The sequence below is a fragment of the Carassius carassius genome, chromosome 37 (assembly GCF_963082965.1).
Source record: "Carassius carassius chromosome 37, fCarCar2.1, whole genome shotgun sequence".
NCBI classification, from domain to species: Eukaryota; Metazoa; Chordata; class Actinopteri; order Cypriniformes; family Cyprinidae; genus Carassius; species Carassius carassius.
In genome coordinates this window covers 10,712,206-10,735,680 of record NC_081791.1, presented here as the reverse complement: position 1 = coordinate 10,735,680, position 23,475 = coordinate 10,712,206, and the positions used below count along the sequence as shown (strand labels likewise).

At 37.8% G+C, this 23,475-nt stretch overlaps 1 protein-coding gene across 1 annotated transcript in view; it reads right to left on the bottom strand.

Moving 5' to 3' along the window:
* Positions 1 to 697: 697 nt before the first annotated feature.
* Positions 698 to 23,475, bottom strand: part of cntn3a.2 (contactin 3a, tandem duplicate 2) — an 85,309-nt gene continuing 62,531 nt past the window's right edge. Inside the window, exons 12-23 of the mRNA XM_059527427.1 lie at positions 22,763 to 22,890; positions 19,462 to 19,631; positions 16,348 to 16,465; positions 14,533 to 14,691; positions 14,022 to 14,171; positions 9,226 to 9,296; positions 8,682 to 8,916; positions 6,836 to 6,945; positions 6,235 to 6,421; positions 4,815 to 4,927; positions 4,284 to 4,449; positions 698 to 1,312 (exon numbers count right to left, since the gene is read on the bottom strand). Of these exons, the coding sequence (XP_059383410.1) occupies positions 1,212 to 1,312; positions 4,284 to 4,449; positions 4,815 to 4,927; positions 6,235 to 6,421; positions 6,836 to 6,945; positions 8,682 to 8,916; positions 9,226 to 9,296; positions 14,022 to 14,171; positions 14,533 to 14,691; positions 16,348 to 16,465; positions 19,462 to 19,631; positions 22,763 to 22,890 (1,708 nt within the window). The 3' untranslated portion in view covers positions 698 to 1,211. The remainder of the gene's footprint in view (positions 1,313 to 4,283; positions 4,450 to 4,814; positions 4,928 to 6,234; positions 6,422 to 6,835; positions 6,946 to 8,681; positions 8,917 to 9,225; positions 9,297 to 14,021; positions 14,172 to 14,532; positions 14,692 to 16,347; positions 16,466 to 19,461; positions 19,632 to 22,762; positions 22,891 to 23,475) is intronic.

Here is a 23,475-nt window from a genome sequence, read left to right as displayed (position 1 = left end):
AAAACTTTAATTTGCTGGAAATATACTCATCCTCAGGTCATCCAAGATGTACATGAGTTTGTTTCTTCATCGGAACAGATTTGGAGAAATTTAGCATTACATCACTTGCTCACCATAGGATGCTGTGCAGTGAATGGGTGCCGTCAGAATAAGCGTCTAAACAGCTGATGGAAGCATCACAATAATCCACAAGTAATCCAAACGACTCCAGTCCATCAGTTAATGTTGTGTGAAGAGCTGAGTGTTTGTGATAAACAAATTCATCTGTAAGATGTTTTTAACATCTTGCTCTATCTATAATATTGCCTTTTCCAGTGAAAATGGTCTGAATCGGGAACGAAATATGCACTGATCAAGCAATGTTGAACAGCAAAAAACAGTCTAAATTAGTTCTGAACAAATATGTATGGTTGATTTTGATGCGAGAGGACAACAGGGGATGGACTTTTTCCATGTACGGTTTAATAGATTTTGGCCAGAAGTCCTCAAAATCCTTAATGATGGATTTGTTTCTTAGAAACAAGTGGTTTTTCAGGTTACAAGATGGACTGGACTGGAGTGGTGTGGATTGTGATGTTTTTATCAGCTGTTTGGATTGTCATTCTGACGGCACCTATTCACTGCAGAGGATTGATTGGTAAGCAAGTGATGTAATGCTAAATTTCTCTTTTGATTAATAAACAAATCTTGGATCGCACTTTGTGTCCCAAAGCCAATAAAGTCAAATGACAACAACAAGAGGGTGTGTAAATGATTTTTAGGTGAACTAATCCTTCAGTTAATGATGTGATAACTACAAACCAATCATAAGTTTAACAAACAGTAGCTTAGGAAGAAGCAAAAGGATGTTAACTACTTTGGCATGTACATGGAAGTAAGGCATTTGTTCCGACGGATCAATGAGAAGATGAAATCTTAGTGCAGTAACATGACTCATTCCTCCTCATACACCAATACGCTTCAGAAACCTTCGGTCGAAACCTTGTTAGGGTCTCGGATCACTTGCAAGGACACAATGATACACACACAGTACATAACACATGCACATGATATCTGACCACCCTGACGCTGACGTTTTCCCGTTATGCTCCTTGAAGGCCTCGCTGGACATTGCCCCAGATAACTATGGAGAGATAGATCGATAATATCTCTTCAAAAGTGTTTTGGTGCACCTCTCCAACAGTTCCACAGCGAGGAAGAGTCAGAGGTTGCTAACACAAAGTTGGTCGCAGTGTTGATAATGCGATGATAGAAAGCAAGGACACTGGGATGGTGTTGGGTCGCCAGGCTCTGGATCCTCGTACACTCATACCTGGAACATGGAAAACAAGACTTAAAGGTGCTGAAGCTTATTAACTTTTAATTGATGAATAAAAATAGACGGAGTAATACAAGAGCAATAAAGGAAGGCATCGTTGGGAATTGAAGGATGAAATTAAAGCTTTATCAGTGTTTAGCTCTACATCTGGTGGTGGACAGTCTTGTGCTCTAAGCAGATTTGCATTGACTTCCAGTAGACGTTCACTGTGCAGTTTACCAGTTTAAATGACTAACTAATTAATGGAAAAGCAGGTTAGAAAACCTTGCTATTGGCACAGCTAATAATTTCCTAGATTAACAACTGAAAATTTTAAATAACATTATCCCTTCTGTTATATTGAGATTTAAATGAGCATTATGACAGCAAAGTAATTCTTTAAAAAAAAAATTAAAAAAATAGAATAGTTTAAACTAAAAATGAAAAATTGCTGAATAACTCCTCATCATCATACACTATAAAAAAAGTCCTATAAAAAAATCAAAAGTACTGGCAGCTATGTCTGCAAAACAAAAAATTAAAGTAAAATATCGTAACTGAAAAAGCTGTAAAATAACAGGATTTTTTTTCTGCAAATGCTTTAATGAAAAATTCTGTAATGTTGTTTTTGCATTTTATTTCAATGAAGATATTTTACTGTAATTTTATGGTTTTTGTTTGACAGCCGTTGCTGCCAGTCATTTGAGCGTGTTTTTTTTTTTTTTTTTTTACAGTATATGATCCAAGATGTAGAGGAGTTTGTTTCTTCACAGATTTCTTTACCGAAGCAAAATTATGGACAATAAAATGGATTATTGTGATGTTTTTCTCAGCTGATTTGACTCTTAACCTGATGGCACCCATTCACTGCAAAGGATCCATTGGTGAGCAAGTGATATAATGCTAAACTTCTCCATCTTGGATGTCCTGAGGGTACATTTTCAGTTTTTGGGTGAACAACTGTGCACAGCTGTTCATAAGTTTGGGGTCTATCAAATTATTCATTTAGGATGCATCTTATGCTCAACAATTATTTAATTGAAATTAGAGAAAAAACAGTTGCATTTTCACTGAGGTCCAGCAGATGCTCACAGTTTTTCCCAGTTTAAATGACTAACTAATTAATAATAAAGCAGGTTGGAAAACCTTGCTATTGGCACCCCTAATAATTTCCAACATTAACAAAAGAAAAGAGTCAGGGCTTTTTTTTTTGAAAACGAGACATTGCAAGCCATTAGATGAGAAATGTGAACAATAAGCCATAGAGAACAGTTGTCCCTTGCAGTTGCATCAGCCTGTGTCATTGTATCCATGGGGGAGCGGAGACCAACGGGCAGAGATAGATGGCGAGGGCTTGGGCTAGTTAATAAAGATCAGACTGCTTAGCCCAGTGGAGAATAAAAGGTGTACAAGGAGGACACATCAAATCAGTGAGAACTCATTTAGAGAGGCGCATTAAACTCTGTGGGCTGCAGTAAGAGAGCGTCTACGCTGCAAACTGCACCTGCGCTGTTCACTCGTGGGAACAGGAGGAGAACATTATGAGGTCAACTGTGCATTGTTTATTTTATAGGGGCCTGTGTGTTTAATATCCATTTAGCACTGAATATTTATCTTTTACATCACAGGCTTTGAAAGAGGAGAGCAGTGAATGTGCTTTGTACAGTCCTGCAGGCTTAACTCACCTACGGAAATGTAATATTATATATGCAGACGTGAAATAAATGAGCCGAGTATAAACAACTGATAAAATCAAATTCATAAATCGCTAAATTTTTTTAAGTAACATTGTCCAACAGAAACACAAGGATGGTAGCATTGTCATAAAGGTTTTGAAGGGTAATCAGCAAATATGATCATTGACTTCACAGCATTGTGATTGGCTCATAACCCTCTCAGTGTCATTCCCCCATATCATTGTTCGCAACCGGTTCACAAGAAAAAATGGACGGAATAAATATTGTGTTAACTATTCAGCCTCTGAGAAAGATCTGCGAGTCAGGTGAGCAGAGTCTGATTTTTAGTTTTTGAGTGAAACAGGATATTTTAAAAGAAAAATGTGTGGCAGCACATTTAGAATTTGAACTTGGAACATTTTGAATTTGAACTTGGAATTTGATTCATTAGGAATTGATCGGATGGAAAAAAGAAGATAATACATTCCAAATATTTTGCTATTGGTTAACATTATCCAATAGCCTATGCAGCCTAAGTGATGAAAGGAAAGTTGTTTGAAAGGTGGAGCACATTATAAAATTTCACCTATTGTAACAAATTTAACAATGTATTGTAACAATTGTGATAGATATGACAATGTTAATGTATATGGTCTTGACGGAATAGATCTGCTACACTGCTGCATCTGAATTGCTGCTGCTGTTATTGGTGTAGTTGTAGATTATCGCTGCAGGAACTTGCTGATGCCAGTGCATATGGCAATACGGTGCCTTGAGTATTTAAGACATACTGCTGCTGCACAAATAGCACATACAATAACCCATAGCAGATCTATACAGGTGGAGCTGGGGAAGGAGAAGGGTTTCAGAGGAACTCTGAATGCAGGCTGCGAACTGCTGTAGTGAATACTAACCAATCACACCACTTACAGTAAATGTAAAGCTGAAGCTCATTGGCTGCGTATGCCAAGTAGATTAATGCTGTGAATGTCATCAGTTATGTTAAGACCCATCAGCTGGCGCCATCTAGAGTTTCATGAAAGAACTAGGTATTTATGTTGCATAATTATTCTGTAGAAATTAATTATTTTATTTTGTATGATATTTTGATGAACAATGTTCAAACTAACTGTATTTATTAGATTTTCTTTTTTCATTATTCCTTGCTAAATTAAAGAACACCTTCTTATTATTGACCTCAAACCTTTGAACAATAGAGTACACTGGACTAAGAAAAAAAAAAACTTGTTTCAGGAGACCACTACATACAAATGCATGAAAAAATAAATTACAAAAGCATGTTTTCTTACTAAGTTTATGTATGTTGATGGGTTCAGTTGGCATCCCTTCTCCTCCATCACTCAGCGCTCGTATCTGAATGATGTAATCATCATCTGCAGGTAGCGTGAGATCCACTGAGGTCAGATTTGTTGTTATTGTGTTAATTTCTTTATGCCGGTTCCTTCTGTAAGACACCTGGAGAGAACAAATGACAGAGGTGCTAACAACCACTTACATTTATTCAGCACAAGCTATTTTAGTCGATAAATGAAGTAAAATCAAATTATCATACACTGTGGGGAACTGTAGTGTTTATTAGCACACCTGGTGTTTTTGCTATACTGTATAGCACATATTTTGTAGATCCACAGTATAAATTCGTTTTATTTTTAATTTCCGTTACCACTGAGGTGGGTAATCGTCCAACAAGAAAAATAATATAAGCACTCTAATGTAGTTGTTTCCTAAATGCTCACTAGAATAGAACAAGCTAATATGATTATGTGAAAATAATGCCCTACAGTTTGGCTTTGAGGTTTACATTGCTGAGAAGCACTTACCTGATACCCGGTAACATCTGACTCCATCTCCAGAGAAATGACAGATTCCCAATGAACGGTGAGCTTAGAGCCAATCAGATTCCACTCCACGTTCAAAGGTGGCTGCCCGGGTGCTGAGGGGAAACACCACTATTAGTTACTGTACATATGACCACATCAGAAAGCCAGGAGAGGTGCCTGGCTGTCTGTTTGTTCATAAATTCATAACGTATTATACTAAACGGATAGTTCTAGAAATAGAAAAGGCAGTTCTGGCATTTCAAACGTGTATGAAATTATTTTCCTCTCTGGAACACAAAAGGAAACATTTAGTAAAATGTTCACACTGCTCATTTCCGAACACAATTTTTTTTTCCTATGCTTTGTATGTTATTTCCCTATTTTTTTGTGGTCATATGAATATATAGTATGTAAGTTAAAGACCACCTAGGTACTTTTCACTGTATTCTTTCACTGAATGAGAAAGAGCAGCATGAACATCTACTTAAATATCAAATTTATTTTCCCTACGGAGGTTTGAAATGATGACTGTGATTAAGTGCTGATAGATTTGTATAACCTTATAACCAATAATTCTTTAAATTTTTACTTTTCTTTACTTTATTCAACAAGGACACACAACAAAAGTGACAGTAAATACATTTATAATGTTACAAAACTGACATATCAAATAAATGCTTTCTATTAATGTTACACTGAAGGCAGGAGTAATTGTTTACTACTATTTTTAATCAAATAAATGAATGCTTGGTAAAACAATTATGAAAACACACACACACAAAAAACACTTTACTAGTAATAACAGTATATATATCAAATGACAGGTGTCTTTATCCTATTTAAATATTATAAAGGACTATTCTACTTTTTTCACAAAGTGCAAATGTGATCCTGGAACACAAAATCACTCTTAAGTGTCAATATTTTGAAATTGAGATTTATACATCATTTATACAAAATAATATTTCCATTGATGTATGGTTTATTAGGACAGGACAATATTTGGCAAAGATACAACTATTTGAAAATCTGGAATCTGAGGGTGCAAAAAAATCAAAATATTGAGAACAGCACCTTTAAAGTTGTCCAAATGAAGTTCTTAGCAATGCATATTACTGATCAAAAATTGAGTTGATATATTTACTGTAGGACATTTACAAAATATCTTCATGGAACATGATCTTTAGTTTAAATCCTAACGATTTTTGGCATAAAAGAAAAATACATAACTTTGACCCGTACAATGTTTTTTGGCTATTGCTGAAAATATACCCAACCCACTTGTGGTCCAGGGTCACAAATATTACAATTAAAAAAAACACCAAAAAAAAACACTGATTAATTAGTTTTATATACCTGCAGTGGCAATGCAATGCAGGATTTTAACTTTTTATACTTATTAACCTAAATTTATACTTACGGGTCTTCTTGGTGGTCACATTGATGGTGGGAGAAAGAGGGCCAGTTCCTGCTGTGTTGAAAGCACTCACTGTCAGGAAATACTGAGTGTATCCTCTCAGACCACTGATATTAACCTTGTTCTGATTGGCAGACACTCTGACTTTGCCCATGGTCTCTGGTTTTGTATCGTCCTCCCAGTACACCACCTGATTTCAAGAGCAATGGAGAAAAAGCACAGCCTGTGGGATCTAAAGCCTCGCGGATATAATGCTACGGTGCCATTATGTTCAGTGCAGGAGAATTATTATACAGGAGTATTTCACTTTTTCCACACAGTGGGTTTGGGGTGACATGGATGAAGAGTTTCACGGTGGAATGTGTAATGTGTTCTCTGTGTCCTAAAAAAGGATGAAGAAAAACCATTTCGCCCATGCGGCAGAGAGGGCCTCCTATGCATAGTGTAAGAACAGGGCACCCTATTCTTATTTTCAAATAGAGCGTTTCCATGGGTACAGAGGGAACTCTGAGGTGCAGCGTGGGAGATGACAGGCACTGACAGAACCCACGGTGCATTTCAAAACCGGACAGAGAGTCATTTCCATTTAGAAGAAGGGACGCACCTCATAGCCCAACACTCTTTCTGGGGAAGTGCTGAGAATGTGCCAGCTCACTTCAATTTCAGTGGCAGAAATGCTTCTGGCCCACATGCCGTCTGGAACGCCACTGGGCTCTGAGAGGAAAGATAAAAAGAGAAAAAGATGAATGCATAAAGACAGACAAGAAGCAAAGAGATGAGAACAAAGGAGAAGAAAAGAGATAAGGAAATATGAGAAAAAGGAGAGCCAAAATAAGATAAATATGACAAAACTAAAAAAGATGAATCGAGATGAAAGAAAATGAGACAATGTGAAGATGAAAATGTGACTGAAAGAAAAGAGATAAGAAGAGGATGCAGTGAAGAGAGATATAAAGACAAAACTGTGAGAAGAAAATAGATAAAATGAGAGAAGACAGACAAGATGAGAGAAGAGGTAGATGGAACAAGGAGAGAAACCGAAATGAGACCAAAGAAGACTAGACGAGATGAAAGGAAACAAAAAGAGAAAACAAAAAGGTCAAGAGAATAGATGAGATGAAATATGACAGGACAAGAAGAAACGAGGAAGAAAGAGGATACAACAAAGAGACAAACTTGAAAGGGCTGAGACGAGAAAAGACAAAACAGAGAAAAGAAGAGATTAGAGCTAATTAGAGAAGTTGAAATGAGACTGAAAGGGAAGTGAAGAAAACAGAAAAGACAAGACGATGAGAAAAGAGAGGAGAAGAGATGAGAAGAACTAGGATGCATCAGAGAAAAGATGATACAAGACTTAAAAAAAACAAAAAAAAAACAAGAGATGGCAAGAGAAGAAGATGAAATGAGATAACACTGAAAGAGAAGAGATTAGATGAGACAGGATGAGAAAAGACGAGACTATGAGGAGAGAAGACAAAAATAAGACAAGATTGAAAGAGAATAGACAAGAAGAAAAGACAATGGAACAATGTAAAGAGACAAAACTGAAAGTGAAGAGATGAAATAAAACAATAAGACGAGGAGAAAAGACGAGATCAGGAGAACGGAAGACACAAGGAGACAAGAAGAGAAGTAAGACACAAAAAAAGACAAAGAGGAAAGAGACAAGACAAGACTAGAAGAGAAGAGAAAAGTTGAGGAAAAAAGAAAAGCATAATCAGTGCACAAATCAGAGACTGATGCGAAATAATTTAGAAATGACTGATGCAAAATCTTTTGTCTTTTGTTTACTAGCCTTCATTTTAATAGGATAGTTGAGTGACAAAGGAACATTATCTGTACAGGAATTCAATTAATGCGGTAGCTTTCTGACACACTGCTGTCTGCCTGTCACTCCATGCTGTAATAGCTCATCTCAAACCGATCCTAACTAGCTGAAAGATTCCCACACTGCCGAGCATGAGATTCCAGAGCTAAAATCACTTGACATTTATAAACCAACATCACATACAGCCATTATAGTACATGCTTTACCTTGTAGTTACTTTAAAAAGAAAATTGCATTATGTATTCTTGGACATTTTGAAAAATATAAAATATATTTCCTGTTAAAAAAGGATAAATTACTGCTAAAAGAACAGAAAACAGCCACCGACAGTGTTGGAAATAACCATAAAATGATATAACATTATATAATCTAAATCTATATCCTACATTGTACCGCTTTTCCTTAAGCATTCATAAAAAAAAAAGATCTGTGTTCTTTCAGTACTGCACACAATAAAGTGCTGGTGGTAAGGAATCAATTCCAGCCTGTTCTTTCAATGTTTTATGCACCTTACCAATGGATGAATAAATACATAGTGAAAAGAAAAATCCATTTAAAACACTGTAAATGACTGAAAATGTAAGCTTTTGTGCGCTGCTCGTAATGCGATTGACAGTCTTACCATTCTCAGCCGAGAACACAATGGTAACAGGGCTGAATGGTCCCTGGCCTTTGGTGTTGTAGGCACCCACTTTGACACTAAATGGAGAAAAGGGTGGGATGCTCTCATTACGGTACACGTAACGGGACTGGGACGGTATGGAGGTGACGGCGTGCGTCCAGTTGACCTCCCCCAGTGGCCGGAAAGCAATGATGTAGCCGAAACCATCTCCGTTTTGCAGGTCTTCAGGCACAGGCTGGGAGGGAAACAAGAAACTATAGTGATATTAAAACATACAGACCAGATTCAGCCTCAGGTTCACACCCAGTGCCTTTCCAAATCCCACACAGTTTTCACAAAGTAATGCAACCTCTTGAGAGTGCAAATGAACCGCTTTCTAATATACAACCAAATTTGAATTGAATGCCATTACGGGAGTAAAGGGCCCAGATGGAAAACAGGCTTGGCTTTGACTGAGGTAATAAACACCCCCATTCAATTCCATTTAATTAGCCAAAACTATTACCTCGCACAGAGGGAGTGATAATATAGACAGATGACTTACCTCCCATGTTATTACTAGCTCTGACTTGGAGCCACCCCCACCTCCAACATCGGTGGGGGCCGTGTCAGGAACTGTGTATAGGAAAACAAAGAAAAACAGCCATGTTTTCAGTACAGCAGATAGATGCAGCCCCTGCCTTCCTCATTGTTGCTTTTCTTTTTCTCAAAGCCTCATTATCAAGAATCAAGAAACAAGGCTCTGGTCCCTTAGCAACTGCTTTTAAAAGATTCTGTGGGCAGCAACTCAGTTAACTGGCTTTGTTTCTAGTGAATTTTACCATTTGCCAAGAGTCTCTCAACAATAATGCACAAAGAATTTTTTCTATAATAAACAAAGAGGCACTTGAGCACCTAAATTGTATCGCTTCATCATGGGACATTTGAAGAATATGGGCACTTGAGGTTTAGTGGATTCAACCTCAGACAGCATGCCCACAGGCCGCCTACAGTCGCTTACTGACCATCTGATGTATACTGCGCACAAAAAATTGGATTGCGCTTTCTCGATCTGGCAAGCACTGTTCTGATTGGCTGACTAATTTGATGTGCATTTTGCATACCTTTGGAGGGTGAAATTATCACTGAACTTGCCAAAGTTTGCTATGATCAAATAAGATCAAGAGTACGCAAAGCAGTTCTGTCTGTGAAATAAACTGTACTTAATACTTTTGGAAAGGCACAAATTCTGATCTAGGAGTAATTTAGCTTCTGACCTCTTCTTTGTTTATTGGGTCAAAGAAAATTGCTAACAAAAATGTAAGTTAACAAAAGATGTTTTGATTGTGCGTTTGAATAATCTACATCACAATAATTAAACACATTTTTTTTATCTAAGATTTTAATCAAAGTATACTAGTAATGAAAATATGATGAGAAAAAAAATAAGTGCAAGGTATTTACAATGTTTTTAGAAACATTTAGAAAAAGAAAAAAATGATTGTTTCATATAAACCACTGACAGTTACCACTGACACTACCATTTAATAGTTTAGGATTAGTAAGATTTTTTAAAGAAAAAAAAAACAGTTTATAACAGTTATCTAGTAGTGGTGTAATGGCACTCAAAAATGATGTTCGGTATAGTTTCAGTTCAGTTCAGTTCAGCTGGGCGGGGTTGGGGGGGTGAATTGTGGATGCACGGGACGTGATGACTCCATTCCCTCCTTCAGGGAATGGGGTTACAATACGTAACCAAGACGTTCCCTTTCAGTCGGTCACTCTCTGCGTCACATTGGATGACTGACGATTTGGGATCCCTAACAAAGGGCCACAGGTACTGCCCCTTCCAGTTTCCCATGTAAGCCTCCAGAGGCACTATTTTTTCACACAGGCCAGGGCTACCACAATAAGTCCAGCTACTATGGAAGATTAGAGGTGATTGTAACCCTCTTGGAAATATAGCGGGACGTCTGCCAGGGAAATATGGGCTCTGAGGCTATACTGTGGATTTTACACATATGGGATCCACTTAGGTCTCTACATATGGAACCTAGTCCAGTTCTCATGGATTCATCGAGGGGATGGAGGAGCTCAACAGGGTCTACGATAAGTGCTTTCCGGAGTGGTTTTAGCAAGCTGACCCAAAGTCAGGGCCTCTTAGTGCTTCTACCCATTTGAGGTGAGAACACAGGAGGATACCAGACGGTGTATGTAGACGGTGCTCTGGCCGAAGTGATGGTGTCAATTACCTCTGTGGGTAGGTCACCTAGAACATCCTGAATGAAGTTTTGTAGATCCTTCCTCAGAGGAATCAGTCAAGGAAGGGCTGTCACAAGGAGCATTAGTTCTAGGAACCAGGTCCGGTTGGGCCAATAGGGCGCCACTAACAGGACCTACTCCTCGTCCTCCCAGACTTTGCACAGTTTCTGAGCTAGAAGGCTCATTGGGGGAAACGCATACTTGTGCAGGCCTCACGGGCAGCTTTGTGCCTGTCTTTGTGTGTCTGTGCTGAGAGTTCCCTTTGTCAGGGAGTAAACAACTGGCAGTGAGAAGTTTCTGGAGAGGCAAACGGGGGGCAGTGACGAGCAGGCTGGGGCACTGCGAATGGGTGGATGCAGCAGCTGCCCACCGGGCAGAAATTTGGATTTCCTCAGTCTGCTCCTTTGCAGCCGAGAACTGCTGGCCAATGTTTTTGACTGTGTCATTGAAAAGGACAGTCTGGGACACAGGGACCTTGAGGAATCAAACTTTGTTGGCATCCCTCATGTTGACCAGACAAAACCAGAAGTGATGCTCCTGGACAACAAGTGTGGACATCGCATGACCCAGAGAACTCTCAGTGACCTTCATCGTTCAGAAATTGAAATCAGCTGTGGTTTGAAGCTCTTTTAGACCTTGCAGATCATGTCCACCCTCGTGCACGTCCCTCAGTGCTTTAGCCTGAAGAACCTGCAGCAGCGCTGTTGTGTGTAAGGTGGAGGCATAAATAGATATTATCTGAACATAAAGTGTCTAAATGTATAAATTGTTATTTATCTGTTTCATAAAAGCAAAAAGAACAACTAATATTAACATTAAAATGATTGACATGCACAAGCTTGGCATACTTTATATTTATAACACGCCTTTAAAGGGTTGCACAATGTAACCAATCACAGACTCAGCTGTTGATTTCTGGAATGCAATGGCCAGTCAGAGGTGATTTAGTTAGAATCCTCTCACCGCATTGCTGAAAATTTGTGCTCACGAATTCTCTCATTTTAACACACGAAGTGTAGACTTTGTGAAAGATTTATTGTGCATATATTTATTGTATTATAACAGAGCTTTAAGAGATTGCGATTGACTGAGATGTCAGCTTTTAGTGATAATAAAGTAAGAGCTGCTGGCATTCTGCCATGCTAAATCATGCATGCAGCGGCCAATGCTTGCTTTTCTTTTCTAAGTGTTTATGCTGTGATGTTGTGGAGTTTAGGAAATGTTACAGAATTATTTCATGTAAATTTCTTAGAATGTACAGAAAATCTATATAGATTACCTTTATGCAGGCTTTTGCGGGTGGGAGTGGGACAAAACATAAATGTCGTGGGCGGGAGCGGGACCAGATAAGATATATTTTACTGCGGGAGCAGGACTGAAAAATATGTCCAGTGCAGGTCTCTAGCTAGGGGCATGGAGCAAGTCTCCACTCAAGCCCTTGCCCTAGGAAAAGCATACCCAATATTTTTAAGGGTCCGATTCAAGCATTGCTACAGTTCCGGAGGACAGCACTGCAGCCGAATCTTCTTCTCAAGAAAGCACCGGCTTACCCTCCGATTCAGCAATCAACATCTGGTCATTGGGAGGAGCACCAAAATATACTGCTGGTATGCTCCTTGTAGAGGGCTCAGCATGTGCCATTGGCAGCTCAACTGGTTGCGGAGTGCAAGAGGAGTGATGGCCCCCTGAGCGTTGGTTCCCTGGAAGGTTTGCCATCACTATTAACCTCAGACCACCTATGCTACTGGCCGAAGTAGCCCCCACCTGACTGCCACCATGAAGAGAGCTAGATCGAGGCAGAGGCAACAAAGCTCTGCCCCTTTGAGGAAACAGAGTTTGGCCGTGACTCCGAGATGATCATCTTTACGCGATGAGGGGGTAGTGCTGCCTGATGTGTGCTACCCACTCGAAATGGTAAACCACCACCGCTGAAGAGCCATACAGCCAACACATAGAGCTTTCAAAGAGCATGCTAAACTCATTCAGTCTTCTTCTCTCAGTAGAGTAGTCAGGAGCAGAATGATGTGATCTCTCGGCTCCTCAGCGAAAAGCTGAATATGCACTGCACCTGCTGCCTACTTATACTCACGCTGTGATCAGTGGCAGCTGGATGCAATAATTACATACCAATGTGCATTGGCTCATTTAGTTTACACTCAAAGTGGATTGGTCTCTCTAAGCGAGATCCCAATTCGTCGGTCATCTGACGATACGTCGAGAGTGACCGACTGAAAGGGAACTCGTTTCATATTAGATTTATTAAAAAATACATTAAATAATTAAAACATCACTAACAGGTAAAGTAAAATATAATGAGTATATAGTCTAATATTTCATGAAATGCTCCTCTCTGCACTTAACTTCTCTAGTAAACTAATGAGCTGTGGACACTGATGACTTGCCTGAGGTAAATGAAATGCTACAAGACATTTTAGTAGTAAAGAGAAGGAGATGATCACCCTCACTGCTGTTTGGACTGAGTCATTTAAACAGCGATCTGTCGTGCCACATCAAACACTGTCAAAAAGACATTTACAGTTTAAATTTCCCAAAAAAAAGTAACATTATTTGAAATATGAGAGACATGAAATATGAAAATATGAAAACCACTTGTGCAGTGGTTAAAACAATGCTGTATTTGTTTAGAACACATGTGTACCAAACCAAAAGACCCGTACCAACATTTTTTCGTACAAATGTGTGTAACATTACACCAATATTATCTTGTGATAATATTTTACTATATTAATATTTTTATTATATTTTCGATCAAATATGCATGTAATGCCTTGGTGAGCATAGGAGAATTCTTTCAAAAACATAAAAAAAACTGAATGACCGCAAACTTTTGATTTGATGGCAGTGTAAAAATAAAGTTTGTATTTGAAATCATTGTTTTACAGGCATTTGTTAAATGTTGGTATGTTTAATTTAATATATAAAATGTTTGAATGTTTGCTGTAATGTTGTTCTCTCTCAAGTAAAATGTAAATTTCATAGATTAAAATATGATCAAATTAAAATCAACGACTATTACATGGCAAAAAGATTCTGATTTGACTTTCAGTTGTGTATAAAAGAACACTGTTGGTGACTCACCTGCATCTTCAGTTCTTGTTTTAAGAGAAGCAGGACTTGGTTCTCCCACGCCGACGCTGTTTCTGGCCAGCACTCTGAACTCAAACTCCACCCATGCGTTCAGATCCACCACCGTTGCCGTCAAGGTGTTCCCATCAATCACCTCTGGGACTGAGAGCAAACAGAAAAGCCAAGGTTTAGATGAAAATACCTGGATTACATGGAGGCGCCATAAGTCAACAACAGGAGCCCAATTTTGAGCCGATGTTTACAGTAAGCCAGAAAAAAAACACAAAACATAAAAATATGGTTCTATTCCACATCTCTGTTGTTCAAATGAATTCGTATTCGAGCGGCAGGGGCAAGAGACCAGATTAAGTCGTTTTGCGTTAGTACTTAGAGGCTCTTTTTATGTACTCAAAGCGAGCATAAGCTTCTTTCTTAAAAGCACATGAGACGTGCTATGGTAATTTCAGTCTCTCGCTGAATTGATGCTCCGCTTGACTAGCTTTAGCTAATCCTGTATTGTTACCCGTGTTCACCGCTTGCCAGCCCACTGTGAATGCTGTCTTGGCCTGGATGATATAGCTTGTGATGGGGCTGCCATTATCCTGGCCAGGTCTCCAAGAAAGCTGAGCTGTGCTGTCTGTGATCTCCTCCACTGTTACACCATCTGGAGCTCCTGGGGCACCTGATCCAATCAGACAATCAGTAGTGAATTAGCAATTAGAAATTAAGTTACCTTCACTGACATCTAACCTTGCTCACCCCCTGCCAGGAAGTTCTCCGCTTATCGCCCCACTAAGCTGTGACATAAGACCAATGTCTAAAAGGTGTTATTACATTTTAAGCTGTTGCTTTTGTGGAAACACTAGATCTCTTTGAGAATCATAGGAAAGCTTTTCAGAGGCTTGAGCTGTTGTCTTAACAGCTACTGCACGTCTCCTTTGAAAAGCTGCAAGCAGGCCTTGCTCAGCACATCTTTAATTGGCTCTTCCAATTATAAATGTGGAGAGGGTTGTGTTCCGTTGTCAAAAATCACACTCCTTTGGGGGAAATATAAAGAAATGGAGCATGAGGTTTAGTGGTTTTGTCAACACAGGTCATTGTGTCACTCGTAGCATCAATAATAAGATCAGACTGTGTTTTGAGATTGCAATAATTTATAAGACTTTTCTAGATGTAGAAGTCATACATTTATAATTTGACTCCCCATCTATATAGCACAGCAGCTGTGACCTGGAAGACTAATTCGTCATGCGTTCGCTCAAGATTTTCCTATGAGTTTTTATATTCATATGTAAAATAAGGTCTGTGGTAAATATAACTTGTCAATACTTGTTTTGTTATACAACATAAATTGCACACATTCACACCCCAAACATTCTTACATAGTTACTTATTACATTTATGCATTTAGCAAACGCTTTTATCCAAAGTGACTTACTGTACAGTGCATTTAGGCTATACATTTTTTTTTTTTTCACCAGTATGTGTGTTTCCTGGAAATTGAACCCACAACCTTTTGCACTGCTAAACGCAATGCTCTACCACTGAGTCATAGGAGAACACTATTAGATTATTAAAAACACACGTTTTTAAAAATAAACACACTGTAGCTGCTTCAATATTCACATTCATTTTTTTGCAATGTAGATCGAAGTGTCCAAGTATCATCAATTTTTGTTTACCTCAACACAGACCTTGTTGTACTTATAACTTTAAAAAACCATTATAAAAACCCATAGGACAATCTTAGTCTTTCGGTTTATCCAGGTTCATGGCTTTAGCAGTCAATTCAGTTTCAAGACAATGGGAGTTAATTAAATGACCAAATATCTTGACTTTTAGTTGTTTTAGCTGATTCTGATGTTTTTTTTTTTTTTTTTTTAATCATCTTAAGTCATCTTGAAGCCCTCTTGGAAGTTTGCTGAGACCATCTAGTGGAACCCGGCCCCTGTTTGAGAACCATGCAGATCCTTATAAAATGATTTTATTTGGTCACTCCAGCCAGTTTTTACATGCATTCTGTGCTTGCTGAGCGCTAATTTTATTCCCTGCTTCTATACTGTTATAAAGCATAATTAAAGGTTCTGGCAGTTGGCAGAAAGTTGGCATATCAATCTAATTTCAATTGAAAGACATTGATCCCGCTAAATCTCATTTGTAACCTTTGATAAACAGCTTTGATATGTTCCTCTAATTACCTCTAATGGAACATGTAATAACAGATCAATTCAACAGACGGATACATTTCCTAGGCAAAGCAAGCAAAGCATTTGAGTGTCCTTCTATCAGGTTTTCCTTCCAAATCCAAACCCTGCATGCCTGGCCGTCGCCCTCTTACCTTTCACGATTAAAATTGCTGCCGCTGATAAACTCTCGACATCCGTGTCAACCACACAGACATATTTTCCGGCGTGTTTCAGCTGTATATTCCGTATCATCAAATCACCAGATGTACTCTAGAGATATAAACACACACATACGCATTACTATCCACTCTATCAGCTGGGGTTTTAAAGCGACAGGAAGATGTGCGAGTCATTTGCTATGTTTGCCGGCAAGTGATTCAGTAAGTGTAGACACCCTGCTGGGTTTGGGAATGAAAATGTGGCCCAACTCCACAGCTAATGGATGACTTTTGGCAAAGGCTGTTCGCTGGTACGTTTGAAACGTCCGTCATGGATAAACATTTCCTCTGGCCAAGCCTTAGGCTCCTTCAGCACTGCACAGAATCCAGATACCAAACTTACTGGCTAATTGGCTAATTAGAGCTTAATCACATTTAAGAGGTAGTGTGATTGGATTCAGTGTGCCGAAACCCCGAGATACGAAACCGTACAAGTGATGAATACTAAATCGACACGTGACAATTAAACGCCTTTGTTAATCTACTAAAGATGAAGAAAGTTGTTCATAAGAGTGGAGGTGAACTTTAAAAGTGCTTTGTCAAGGGAATAGATGAAGTTCTGTGAAAACAGGTCAGGTAATAAAGATATTTTCAATTATATTCAGCATGATACATGTAGTTAACAAGTAAAAAGAGCATGAGAATCCTCATCTAGAATAAAGTTATAATCATAACGAGGACCTTAATTATTCTAAAGTACTTTCTGACAAACTAACTTTTATTCTTAATATGAAAATTAGGACTGTCAACTGATTAACACTTTGAATCATATTAATTGATATGCTGATTAATTGCATGCATCAATATGTACTGAGAAAAGAATCCAAATTAATTCAAAGACTGTATGCACTGAATAGACAATTTTTAAAAGAACAGACAACTTTGAAAAACTCAAGACTCCAGCATTTTGTTTCACTCCATTGCTCTCCATTTAGATGATTGTTAACATAAGCATTTATGTATGCATTAAATTAACATTCTACAATGGAAGCCCTAATAAGAAAATATATTTGCGTGACTTCCACTATTCTTCTAAAGTTTGACTAAAAACATTTACATGATGACAAAAGATTTCTATTTCAAATAAATGGGGTTCTATGAAACTTTCTTTTCCTTAAAAAAAGAAAAATTGTTTTTAACAGAAAATGTTTCTTGAGCAGCGAATCAGTATATTAGAGTGATTTATGAAAGATCATATGACAATGAAGACTAGAGTAATGATGCTGAACATTCAGCTTTACATCAAATTTTAAAATATATTAACATAGAAAACAGCTTTTTTAAATGATAATAAAATTACATAATTTTACTGTATTTTTTATTAAATAAATGCAGCCTTGGTGAGCATATGGTATAGCATATAGTGTATTAAATTAGGTGATCAAATAAAGTTAATGAAAAAAAAAATTCATGTGATATTTCAGCATCGCTTTTGTGGGTGATTTTATTATGATACCTGATTTGCATAATTCTCTTAATTCGCATGCAGACAGCAGATGCAAATAAATAGCACAATCAGTCGGCGCATTTAGTTCTTACTTTATTCACCCATCTGTCAAAAATCTTCAGTTTACTAAAATGGATCCTTTATTGCCATCGTTTATAGACACTGATTCGCCCGGATGTTGATATTGTCTGTGTAGCATCTGAAGTCTTTGGCACGGACAACTTCACTAATTTAATAAAAAGCGCTTAGATTTCAGGAATCAATTAAATTACATGAGATAAGATGTATATTCTTATCTGAGGTTGAGATTGTGGTTGGCAGACAAGAGGTACAGTAACTCTGCAATTTCAGCAGTAAGGACATTAGGCTACAAATTTAGTTTCATTATGGAAATGAATTCATCCTAGCTGTGAACTTCATGCTGATAATCCTACAAGACGGGTGGCATCGGAGAATTCATAAGAACTGGAATATAATTACTGATAAGAATCACTGGCTTAAACGAAGATGAGAGCGCATCTTACAGTATGTGTGTGTCCCAAATGTTAAAAACCTTCACATTTTCTGTTCACATTTATGATGGAGTTACCATAATTACATAAAAGTCAAAAGATATTTTATTTTACTGTTGCTTTCCACAAAAAACTAATTTAATTCTCTAAAATATGCAACCTGTTTTGAAAAAGTAGTCATCTTTTTGATGCCTCTGGAGTGGTGATTAATGAATCTGTTTAAGGATTGCTCAGTTGAGTCATGCACATCCAATATTGACCAGTCCTCATTAGGGCATTCTCTCAGTCTTTACAGTCATTACTATTTCTAGAAAGGCGTCATTACATCCCAGAGAAAAGCAATCTGAGATGAGATCTGACCATTCAAAGGCCATATGAGGACATTACACTTGAGATCACTGAAGGCAAAACTTTGATGGATTGATTTCTATTCTGTGAAGAGGAGGGAAAGAGCTCAAAGTGAACGTAGTAGGCTGCTAAGCAGTGGAAGGAACAGCTAAAAACCTCAAAAAGTGAGTGATGAATTGATCCCTGCCAAGTTTTCCACATTTTAACAGTAGGTCTTGGTCAGAGTATAATAGCATTATACAGAAAACTACTGGATCTACTCCTTCAGAAGGTGACATTTGTTGAGTATAATAAATGCATTCATTGTAAGAGCTGTCCGGCCCCAAGACATTAAAGGTACACTCAGTATTTTTCCTAATTAGAAAGGTTTTACACAGAGAAATGAATAGTACTTTTCATAAATTTGTGTCATAATCATTTGATGCAGACTCCAGTCATATGATCAGCCAAATAGATTTTTAAAAATTGCTTATAGACTTTTTTCCAAATATTGGATACAGTTTTTAATCAACTTGTTTTCTTTCAATTAGCACAGTTTTTGTATTTCATTTGAAACCTACTGATTGCAGGCCTCATTGATTTGAGCTTATTTTTGATTGAACATTGCCAAAAAAAAATTCTGCACAAGCACAGACCAATTAGGGCTACGATCAATCAGTTCCAAAAAGAAAAGACAAAAAGTGCTAACCGAGTATAGAACAGAATATAGACAGGAAGAATATACAATAAAATATGACTTACCCCACCCACATGCTCATAATGTTGGTCTAGTTTATTGAGGAGCTGCCCATTGAAGGCCCAGGAGAATGAAACATCCAGAGCGGGGTCACAGGAGATCTGGCAGGGCAGTACGATGCTCTCCCCAACAATGATCTCCATGTCCACTGGACCCTGGGTGATTTGTGTGGAATCTGCTCCAAATCACACGCAAGCTTGATTCATTTAAATGAATAATAAATGCAAATATATACATACAGTATATATCAATTCTAAACCACAGAATTAAAAGAGCCATATTTTCAACCACATCTCATAAGAAAAACGTGACATCTCATAAGCAAAACCTGAAATCAATGCTCCAGGTACAAAGGCCAGACCAACCTACTGTAAGATTTAGAGAAAACCTAAAATATTTGAAAATTGGAAGCAGACAAAGGTGGGAGAATGTGTCCTTATCAATGAATAAACTACTAATCCCATGATGAAGCAGTGCAATGTATTTTTACAGACTGCTACAAAGGCATTTTAACAACCTTGGGGCTGACAGTAGGTCTGTCTTGAAAGGTTTATACAATATCACTAAAAAAACAATTTCTCTGAGGAGGAAATGAATGGGATTTTTACTTCTACCCACTTGGTAGGACACTGCAGCTTTATCTACTGTACAGGGAAAAAGGCTTAGTATTCTCTTGCTCATTCCCTCTGTTTTTGATGTAGATTGATTTAATACCACAGGAGTGAACACACACACACACACACACACACACACACACACACACACACAGTACAAAAAAACAAACAGGGTCCATTGGATTGGACTTTTTTAATGATTGGTTACAATAAATGTTCTGAAAGAATTTTTTTTTCTTTAGTCTAATGAACTTTATGAATTTCAAATGATTGAGGAAAATTCCATTTCTATACAACTGATATGACCCCTTTAATCACATGAATGTTTTTACAAGTGCTCAGTTGCTTAATGCGGAATGTCAGATTCATATTCAAATCTGCTGGCGTGGAATCTGCTGTAAAAGACTGTGATGTAGTAATCTCAGGAAAACCCAGAGTGCAAATGCAGCATTCTATATTTTTCTCTCTAAATTGTGCACGCTCAACCTACAACCTACACCCGCACACACACCATTACTGTAATCCAGGGTAATTGCAATGCCATAAGCGGAGCGTTAAAATGGGTAATTACAACAACACACAAAAAGCCACTGTACCCCATCCCTGTTGAGTTGAGCTGAGAGAAAAAAAACCCTGCCAGTTGGAGAGCTGAATCGCTCAACCCATTGCATTACACTAGAGGAGCATGTAAGCCCCAGCAAGCAATCAAACAACTTTCCTTTCAGAATGCATTATAAAAACAATGAACTACATGAAACAGGAATCCTCTAATTGGCAGAACACCTTTGTATATACTCCTCTGGATGTATCTATATTGCTTTTGCTGCTTTTGTTCCTCTATTGTAAGTCACTTTGGATAAATGCGGCTGCTAAATGCACAAATGCAAATGTTGTTCTGGGGTAACTGGCAGGTCTGGATAGCATATTTAACTAAAAAATAAAAAAGAAGTAAAATTCATTCTCATTTATTTAACCTTGTTTTTACCCAAACTTATGTGACTTTATTCTCTGGAACACAAATATGATATTTGAAGAACATTTCAGCTGTCTTTTATGTGATAGAAATCAATGGGATCCAACAGTTCCAAGCTCCAAAAAGGACATAAAAGTTAGCATAAAAGTAATCCATACAACACCAGTGGTTTAATGTTTAAAGTTTTCTCAAGTGATCAAATAAACTAAAGATCAATTCATGTATACAGAATCCAAATCAAATATGGCATCACATCAGTTATTTTAGTATCACTGAGATACTATACATAGCTTTTATAAATTATATTTTATTTTGGGACATTTGTTTTTTTTTTTTAGTTTGTTTAAAGGGGACCTAACACACACAAATGAATCTCAAATGAATCTTGAGTACCTATAGAGTAGTACTGCATCCTTCATATCACCAAAATGTTTTTAGATAAACCATATTTATAAAAGAAAGATACAGCTTTACAATTCTCTCTGGAAACAGCCGAGCTCCTGGAGGCGTGCCGTGGGCGGAGCTAAAGAGTGACGAGCACTTGAGTGCCGACTGCCAACAAAACAGACATTTGACACAGTTTCACTTACCGTCTGCCGTTCTGCATCATGACCGGGATCTTTTATAGCTGGGACCGCTCCATCTTTCAGTATCAAACGATGTGCAAATCCAGCGTCGAAATGGACCTTGTTTATAAAACGTTCGTCAACAAACACACTTGTGAAACTCCGTTGCTACCATGGAAAAACAAACTGTATCCACCGTTTACATAACGCTGGATTCTTTGGGAAGCTGAACAAGTTTATCTTTCTCATACAACCAAAAACACTCTTCTTTAGAGTTATTCTTCCCGAGCGAATCCTGTGCAGTGCTGCCGAATGAAGCACATTGAGGGGTGCGCTCTTGCTCTCGATCCGGTCGATGTGTGCGCATGTTTATCATGAGAATCCAACTCTTTTACAGTGTAAACAACTCTGAATGCATGAAACAGCATTGTGCACCCCCCCCCCAATAGTTCTATTGTGTGTTTTTTATTATTATTTGTCATTAATTTTGGATATTGTTTTTTTTATGTCTATATCGTTTTTATTATTATTATTTTTTAGCTTTACTTATTTAAGTTAAAAGTAAATTAAAATGAGAAATGTTGTTTAAGAAACAAGCTGAAGTTTTTTTTTAATGGTTTTACTTTTAGTTAACTATATTAACTCTGCGTCACATTAATAACATAAAATCTCATTGGTTCATACATGTGACGTGATTGAACATAACGATGTCGTAACACAAAGACGGTTTGATGTTATTCACACCTGTCCTTATTTAATTTGGATTTTCTTTGGCTGTATCATAAACACTACCTTTATGTCCTTTTTGGAGCTTGAAACTGATGGACCCCAATGACTTCCATCATATGGATGAAAACAGTGGAGACATTCTTCAAAATATCTTTTTTTGTCTTCCAAAGAAGAATGAATCATTTGAAACAACATGATGTAGAGTAAATGACAGGATTTTCATTTTTGGATTAAGAAGAAACTGTCATGATTTTGATTAATTGTGCAGCTGTATCAAGCACACAATTGCATGTGATGCCTCCAGAGAAAAATCACCACTTCCCACACCACATTCCCACAGATGAATGACAGTCTGAAATAACTTTTATCTGCAGCAAAAGCAAAGAGGAAGCCCAGAGCGTAATACTGTTACAGTAATCCATACCTGTGACCAGCAGTCTTCCTGTAGTGCTGGCCGCACCAAACTGGTTTCTAGCCAAGCAAGCGTAGTTTCCCCCGTCCATCTTGGTCACATTTGTAATTCTAAGTGTTCCATCAGGGAGTAAAGTTATCCTAAAGGAGAGAAGCATAATCCTCTCAAATCAAATTTAAACTTGGTTAACTCACAATGGAGCTAGATTCCGAGTACAAATGTGTTTTATCTTTCGGGAACAGAAGAAATGTAGTAAGAAGAACATAATGTGTTTCTATACAATGGCACATCAATCTCTGTACACTGGACAGTCTCCATGGCTCGGTGCATGCAGCTGTCCGAGAGCCAATGAAGCTGAAGAGTGTGCATTCACACGAAACAGTCTTTCAAACGTAAAGCCAACGAGATATAACAGCAGGCTGCATCACTCAATCTACCGCCCCATCATGTGAATTAGACTACCTTCCAACCCCTACTCTTAAACATGCTCTGAAGAAATACAAACCTTATTTTCTCATGCACATGTGAAGGGCCTATAATTTGAAGCGCTTTTCATTTCATTTAGAGTAATTGTTATTTACCTATAACTGTAATCTATGACTCTTTAACCCTTTATAACTGTCTAACAGCCTTCTTACACTGTTGCTTTACACATTTGCATGACCGAATTAAAAGAAAAAGAATGGCTAGTAAGCTAATCAATATATTTTAATAGAAAGGGTTGT